Genomic DNA, 8596 nt, shown 5'->3' on the forward strand with positions numbered 1-8596 from the left:
CACAAATGACATAATCTTTTGAGCTATGTTTGTTTATGAGAAAAAGATAAAATAAGACACTAAAAACAATACACAAAAGACAGACACATATAATTTTGTTTTTTTCAATTCTTGTATTTTATTTAGTGATAAATTATGAAAATCTAATTTATTTAACGCACATGCAAGTGGAAAGTGCAAATACCAAATAATGCTACTACACACAGTGGCGTGGTGCTATCTCCACCAACTGCTTCTTCCTCTTTCTTCGTCTTTCTCACACTTCCCGTTTCCCATTTCACACAGTTAAGTTAACTATTAAAACAACCAACATTCTTCTTCAACTACATCATCCCCTTCAGTTCCTCTCCTTCCAACTAGGTAATCTACCAATTTTAAGTTTTAAACTCTTAGTTCGCTTTTTTTTTTTTTTTAAACAACACATTAATTGAATTTCAAAGCATTTAAGTAAACACTTTAATTTATTCCATATTATCTTTTGTTAATTAACATAGTATCTATATATTATTGACTGCCTTTTCTTTTCTTTCTTTCTTTGATGATAAAGCTGAATCCTGTTTCTCTTTTTAACCGGAGCAATGGCCACGTGTATATCTGCTGTGAACTTGAATTACCAAATTGCCCCAAGAACCGTTTCGAAATTCACTTCTGCGACGAGCTCGGACCAAACGGCGTCGTTCTCGTTTGGCGCCAGCGAGTCGATGGGACCGAGTCTCAGACTCGCTTTGACTCGTGCTGCTAAGAGCACCACCACTAGGTTGTTGAGGAAGAAGCATGGCTCTCTTCCGTTGCGAGTGTTTTGCGTCGATTACCCTCGGCCGGAGCTTGAGAACACCGTGAATTTCCTCGAAGCAGCGTTCTTGTCTTCGACTTTTCGTGATTCACCACGACCGGCGAAACCGTTGAAGGTCGTTGTTGCTGGAGCAGGTAGAATTTGAGCTGTACCAGTGCAGTTTTCTGTTTTTTTGGCTCATAAATAAGTTATATTCATCAAAATTATGATCAGCAACTTATCTTATGTGTGTTTTGGATAAATTATATGAGTTTAATTTTGATACACTGACTGTCGTCCGGTCCAATCCAATCATATTTGTTCTTTCGGGTGAATTGTAAAAAGTAGCTTATTGATGCAGGTTATATAATTAGATGTACGTGTAAAATTGATTTATCCTGACATGGTATCAAATTAAATTCAAATAATATTGCTTTAGTTATAGATTTTGTAAGCTAACTTACTCAAAGAATCAAAGTTTTTATCTTTCTAGCATATTTTATTTTATTTTATATTTTTTTTGTGTGTGTCTTTCATTTTTGGGATTTGATTCTGTGTTGACTTGTATATGTTTGGTAATTGGTACACTCAAGCTTCATATTTTTAGTTCAATTGCTGTGTGTGCTACTCTGTTATTAAGTGTAGAAGAGTTTTACTCAGCAAGCATTTGTATAATTTTGAGATAGTAAGTTGTTGAGACTTGAGTCAAACACCTTTGCATCTATGCGTCAAATGGCAATACATGATTGGATATCTGTGTAAAAATTTTTTACATTGACTACATATACAAATTAAATCTCTTTTAAAATAGTAGTATTTTGATATGGTTGTAGGGGTTACTGTATTTTTGTTAACTAAATGTACACATGTTTAGGCTTGATGATATTGAGATGCTCTGGTCTCCATGAAGAATTCTGTTCTAAATTATAAGTATCTTATTTATCAAATTTCAAGTTAAAGGTCAAATAAAATCATGTTGGATATTTAAAGATAAGAGACACGACCATGTTTGCATGTACTTCTTAGGCTCCTTTTCTGAAATTATTATTTTGGATCGATGAATATTTCAAATTATCCCAGGATTGGCTGGTTTATCGACTGCAAAATATTTGGCGGATGCTGGTCACAAGCCTGTATTACTGGAGGCAAGAGATGTTCTAGGTGGAAAGGTTTTTCTGCTAATTTAATCCCATTTCTAGTTTTCATTTTGCATTTTGCATTTTCATCATTTAAGGTTGCTGTGTGATTGAAAAAACAAAGTGTTCTTTCACTGTTCGATATTATCTGACAGATGCATTACCTTGCCTTTATATGATAAATAATATGGCTTCTTTTTGTCTGAATTAGTTTTCAAGACTTTGTTGTGGTAACTTCATTGGCAGGATGATTAAATACTTTCCACAGCTTGCAGCATACTAAATTACTAATCATATCTCAGATTTAAATGTCTTGTATTTTTATACTATTGTCCCAATTTTGTAAGGTTGCTGCATGGCAAGATGAAGATGGAGACTGGTATGAGACAGGCCTGCATATATTTTGTAAGTTCATTAAAATTCTGCAGTCTTTCAATCTAATAATATAATATAAGTCCTACATACCCAAAAAAAAGGAAAAAAGATTCCTGTGGTGAACCTTCCTTTTTATTTGCTATAACTTTTAAGTGACCACTAAGAGAAAGGTAAAAAGGATGAAGAAGAAGAAGAAGAATCCTCCTACAGCTACAAAACACTATCACTGGAAAAGAAAATGTTTAATCAATATGGTTGTGTCAATTATTGGAATGAGTTTGTAATTGTCTTTTCTTTACATAATCTCCTCTTTCTTTTTCCCCTCCCCCAAAGTTGGGGCATACCCTAATGTGCAGAATCTATTTGGAGAACTTGGTATTAATGATCGGTTACAATGGAAGGAACATTCTATGATTTTTGCAATGCCAAGTAAACCTGGAGAATTTAGTCGATTTGATTTTCCTGAAGCCCTACCAGCTCCACTAAATGGTAAGATTCAAGACTTATATTTGCACATAATGACTATGTTGATGTCTAACGGGCTTTGAAATGTTTTCTTGTTTGCCATGCTTTCACTTTCCTCTTCCTGACTATTAACCCATACTTATACATTGGACCCGGTGAATGGTGATTGTAGGAATATTGGCAATATTGAGGAACAATGAGATGCTTACTTGGCCAGAAAAAGTCAAGTTTGCAATTGGGCTTCTGCCAGCTATGCTTGGTGGTCAGTCTTATGTTGAAGCTCAAGATGGCCTTTCTGTTAAAGATTGGATGAGAAAGCAGGTATAAAATGTTGTCTTGGTTGTGTTGCTTTAGCTAACAATTAAAGGATTTCTCTAATCATGATGTGGCTTATTTTGACTTAAAATTTCAAGAGGAAGGTCTTGCCCATTTGTCAATGTCTTTATCACTTTAGTGATAAGGGTGGTGTACCAAGGTCACTAGCGAATTGATTTCCTAGTGATTTAAAGTTGAGATGCTTGGTGTTGGCCTGAATTTATATGAAGAAAGGGCTTCATTCTTCCCAGAACAGGAGAATAAATAAATCTTTTATGCCTTGTTTATTTGGTTGATCATCTCATACTTTTATGAACACAGTAGTATGAGAAACAAAAATGGATATCTGTAGTTATACATTTTATATTAAATTACTTATTGTATTTACTTAATTGTAAATTTTTCATTTCTTTGGTTTATTTCATAGAACAGGTTGCAACCTCTGTCAGATCTGAATTGCAAGTATTTGTGAATAACAAAAGTGTTTTCTCCTGATTATAGGGTGTACCTGATCGAGTAACTGATGAGGTGTTCATAGCCATGTCAAAGGCACTAAATTTCATCAACCCGGATGAACTTTCAATGCAATGTATATTGATTGCCTTAAACCGATTTCTTCAGGTGCAATCATTTCCTTTTCTTAAATATTATTCAACTTGTATTAGTATAAATTTGACAAGCTCACATCAGTAGCATTACCATTGCCATATTTAGAGGGAATCAGATTAGCAGTAACCTTATGAGAGCTTCTTCCAAACTGAAACTTCGCTATTTATCCAATTTTTTAATTCAAATTCTTCAATAGGAAAAGCATGGTTCTAAAATGGCCTTTTTGGATGGTAATCCCCCTGAAAGACTTTGTATGCCTATTGTTGATCATATTCAATCCTTGGGTGGTGAAGTTCATCTAAATTCTCGCATTCAAAAGATCGATCTAAATGATGATGGCACTGTGAAGAGCTTCTTGCTAAATAATGGGAAGGTGATTGAAGGGGATGCTTATGTGTTTGCAACTCCAGGTATTTTTGTTCTTATATCCCCTCGGTATATTGGTTAGTTGGTCATCTAGCATTCTTGATATCCATCTTTTAACACTGTTGTGCACTTTTTTCTTCGAACAGTTGATATTCTGAAGCTTCTTGTGCCTAACAATTGGAAAGAGATTCCATATTTCCAAAGATTGGAGAAACTAGTAGGAGTCCCGGTTATAAATGTTCATATATGGTCAGTAATGGTTTATGATGTTGAAAAATTCGTCTACCAACTCTTCAGTTAATTTATTTGTCATTATTATTTCATGCTGTTGTCTTCTATACGGAAACTCTTATTTCCACTGTCAATATGGAGTTGAAATATGTGCCTGTAAATTTGTTTTTTGAGAAGTGAAACTGTGAAGATGAGAGTATGTAAATCCATTTTAGTATTTTAAATAACGCCATTATCATCAACAAATATACTAATATACTTCTTTTCTTTTTTATCAAAAAATGTCCCTGATTATGTTCATATATCTTTTCAGTAATCATAGTAATTAGAATAGGATTAATCTGTAATATTTGTCAATGATGATTTTATTATTAGCTTCACTGGTGTGGTGATGTATATATGTATCATGTTTGCAGGTTTGACAGAAAACTGAAGAACACATATGATCATCTTCTCTTCAGCAGGTGCTACTTGGACTTTAAAAATGAAATTGTTAGCTGAAAGGGATAGAAATTCTGTTTGCTAAATGTTTCATTTGGTTTTTGTGATACATAAATGCTTATAACTTTGTGCCTCACAAAGTTAATGTGCTTTCATATTTCTATCCGCTAGTTGGAAAATTAATTCTAATATTGCAGTAATAGTGTAGAACATAACCTCTTTATCAAGTAATAAAGATTCACTTGTTTATCTGCAAGAAAAAAGATGGGTGACTAATAAAGAATGACTGCATCTTGTTAACTGCTAACTTAGAGAGAACTTTTTTCGATAATTGCAAGTGATACCATCCTATTTGCTTTGGAAAATAGATGTTTTTTAGTTGTGCTTTGTTTTGTTCCTAGTATCCGAGCTTTTTGTGTATGAGGGTATCTTCACTTCAGGGTTTGATTAAACTATTTTCTTCTTTGCTTCTGATGCCATTTGTGAATCATAAAGCATTTCAATAACCTCACTTGTACATTTTGTATTTCTTAATGCAGAAGTCCACTTTTGAGTGTATATGCTGACATGTCAGTAACTTGTAAGGTAAAAGTTAAAACCTTCTCATGTGTCGATGATTTTGCACTTAATGTATTTCCTCAACCTGTTCAAAAGTTGTTGCCAGTGTCCATGTTAGTGTATACATCAGTAAGAACTTAGTTTTGTTCCCTATTAGGTGGGACCAGTTAGTATGGTCCATGTTATGTGTGTGTATGTGAATAGAGACACCTAATTGAATATAGTTCTAGCTTTCTGGATAAACAGTAAATTCCATAAGTCTAAATGTCTAATGTCTCTGCTCAAAATCTCAAATTGTCAAAATATCTGAGCCCATTTATGAATGGATTTCATTTGCATATAGCGATTTTTCTGTATATCATTGAACGTTCGTAAGTTGTTTGTGTAACTCTTCACTTTCTGCAGGAATATTATAACCCAAACCAGTCTATGTTGGAGTTGGTTTTTGCACCTGCTGAAGAATGGGTTTCTCGAAGTGATGAAGACATCATTGCTGCTACGATGTCTGAACTTGCCAAACTGTTCCCTGATGAAATTTGTGCAGACCAGACAAAAGCAAAGATTGTTAAGTACCATGTTGTTAAAACACCCAGGTCAGATTGAATATTTCCTGGTGTCAAACATGTGTTGTGGAATATCTTGTACTGTAACTGATGATATTTGTAGCTGTCACATTCAATTGTCTCTTAAACTCTAATAGAACTTACTACATTCTTTCAGGTCGGTTTACAAAACTGTTCCAAATTGTGAACCTTGTCGTCCCATACAACGATCTCCTATAGAAGGTTTCTATTTAGCTGGAGATTACACAAAACAAAAATATTTAGCTTCAATGGAAGGTGCTGTTCTGTCAGGGAAGCTATGTGCACAGGCTATTGTACAGGTAAAATCCGTTGAATAATGTTTTCAATATAAATTGTGGCTCCATGATGTAAGAATCATTAGCAAGGAATGCCATTATCACTATATTCTAGCGAAAAAAAAGAAAAGAAAGAAACAACACTTTTCCCATTCAATTAGAGTAGATTTATTTTTTTATGATCCAATTATCTTCAACTTGTGCTATAAAGAAAAGGCCTGTGAATGATCTTTTATTTGTATTTCCAAAACCTTTTGGTTATGAACATTGTTTGAAATAATTTAATATCAATAGTTAACGTAAGGAGTGCCGACCTGCCTAGTCCTAATAAGCTTAAGCCCCTAGTAAAAGACTAAAATGTTTCAGAATGAGTTTTATTCAATCTTAAATAGCTTTTTTTTTGCCTGATTTTTTTTTTCTTTTCTATCTATTGCATTGTTATCTTTGAGGCATAACTAAAAAGTTTTGCAGGATTCTGAGCTACTTGCTGCTCGGAGCCAGAAAGCTGTGGCCCAAGCAAGTGTTATTTAACCAATTCATGAAGTGAAGGTAAATCTGCTAGAGAGATCATTTCAACATCAGATTTAAGGGCTGAGATTTTTTGTTTTCTTATTTGGTATCTTAAAGGCAAATATTTTGACAAGGAATTGTGCAGAAAAATATAGTGAAAAAAGCTAATATGAGCAAATAGAAGTGCATAGAAACTTCATTTATAAGGTGGCTAACCGTGGAGCTGTATTTACATGCCAATAATGTTGTATATCATGTAATGTAAGCCTACATTTGCCATAACCTTCCGGTGAGCAGCAAAATATTCACAGAAGGGCATGAGCTCTTCCATTGAACAAATCTAGAGATTTTTAGAATTCATGAAAACTGCAGGCTAAGAATACGCACGATAGATAGCTAAATTAATTATATTATATAGTATAAATTTAAAATGTTATATATATTGTTTAGGAATATATTAGATCATATGCAAATTAAAATTAAACTTAGAAGTTAATTTGTAAAAAATATTGTACAATATATTTATTTAGTTTGGTAATCTATATATGATTTAATAATATTATTATTCAACAAAAAAGAAATACAAAGAAAAAATATACCGTTTTAGTATAGATAATAATTGTGCTTAATCAATGATAATTTAAAATAAAAAATTAATTCAAAATTTAATAATTATAAAAAATAAAATTATATATAAATTAGACTATAAGTAATAAAAATATTCACTTGAAGTTTATTTACCTGATTTCATATAATTGTTTTATTTTTATTTTTCAAATAGTTACTTTTGTTTTTTTTTTATTTTTTTTAGGTTATATTTAAATACTATGGTACAATGATGAAACTATTAGATAAAATATAAGTATGAATATTATTAATATTTTGATAATTAAAAACAACACTAAATTTTCTAATTTGATTTTTTGTAAATCATAACAACATGTATTTTCAACAATATTATTACAACTAAATGCTTTTAAAACATGTAAAATTGTTGAAAGAAAAGAAGTGATATATACACGACATAGACACTATATAACTTATAACTTATGAATACAATTATGCAAAGAAATAGAAAAATTAATAAATACAATCACATAATCACCTAATACATACATTTAGCAAATTTAAAAAAAAATGATGGTCATCAACCAAATTTTAGTTGTACAAAAAATTAGTAATAGAGAGAGAAAGAGAAATAGGTATGAAATTATATTAGAAGAGATAAAGAAAATGTGTAAAATAAATGTTAATTTATATAGTACATATTATTAATGTATTGATAATTAAAAATGATATTCAATTTTCTAATTTTATTTTTTATGAATCATGACAACATATATTTTCAACAATATTATTACAACTAAATGATATTAGAAAATGTAAATATTATTAATGTTTTGATAATTAAAAATGATATTCAGTATTCAATTTTCTAATTTTATTTCTCATAAATCACAACAATATGTATTTTCAACAATATTATTACAACTAAATGATATTAAAAAACTATAAATTGTTGAAAGAAAAAAGAAGTGATATATAAACGACAAAAGACACTATATAACTCATGAATATAATTACACAAAGAAATAGAAAAATTAATAAATACAATCATACAATCATACACAAAGACATATATTTAGCAAATTAAAAAAATAAATAAAAACTATGGTCATCAACTAAATTTCAGTTGTGCAAAAAAATGGAGAGGGAGAAGGAGAAAGAGAAAGAGTATGAGATTATGTGAGAGGAGATAAAGAAAATGTGTGAAGTGAATATTGATTTATATAGTAAATATAAGTATGAAAGGAGAAGAGAAGAAATTAGATTTTAATTAAATTTATACCTATTAAAAAAAATTAATATTAACATTAAAAGTAATAGTATAACTTATATAAAAATAAAAAGTAAGAGATTATGAAAAATTAAAGGAAAAAAATCCTAACATTATATAAA

The 8596-nt window shown here is 30.9% G+C and overlaps 1 protein-coding gene across 1 annotated transcript; it reads left to right on the forward strand.

The window, feature by feature from the left end:
• Window positions 1–194: 194 nt before the first annotated feature.
• On the forward strand, window positions 195–7038 carry LOC107482407 (15-cis-phytoene desaturase, chloroplastic/chromoplastic). The gene is made up of 14 exons (XM_016102874.2): window positions 195–360; window positions 548–927; window positions 1853–1941; window positions 2256–2313; window positions 2617–2772; window positions 2921–3069; window positions 3565–3684; window positions 3869–4082; window positions 4185–4287; window positions 4686–4733; window positions 5250–5295; window positions 5674–5861; window positions 5989–6151; window positions 6599–7038. Exons 2-14 carry the CDS (start codon window positions 579–581, stop codon window positions 6656–6658), a joined length of 1743 nt encoding a protein of 580 aa, XP_015958360.1. The 5' UTR covers window positions 195–360; window positions 548–578; the 3' UTR covers window positions 6659–7038.
• Window positions 7039–8596: the final 1558 nt, after the last annotated feature.

Source organism: Arachis duranensis, chromosome 4, assembly GCF_000817695.3.
Source record: "Arachis duranensis cultivar V14167 chromosome 4, aradu.V14167.gnm2.J7QH, whole genome shotgun sequence".
NCBI lineage: Eukaryota > Viridiplantae > Streptophyta > Magnoliopsida > Fabales > Fabaceae > Arachis > Arachis duranensis.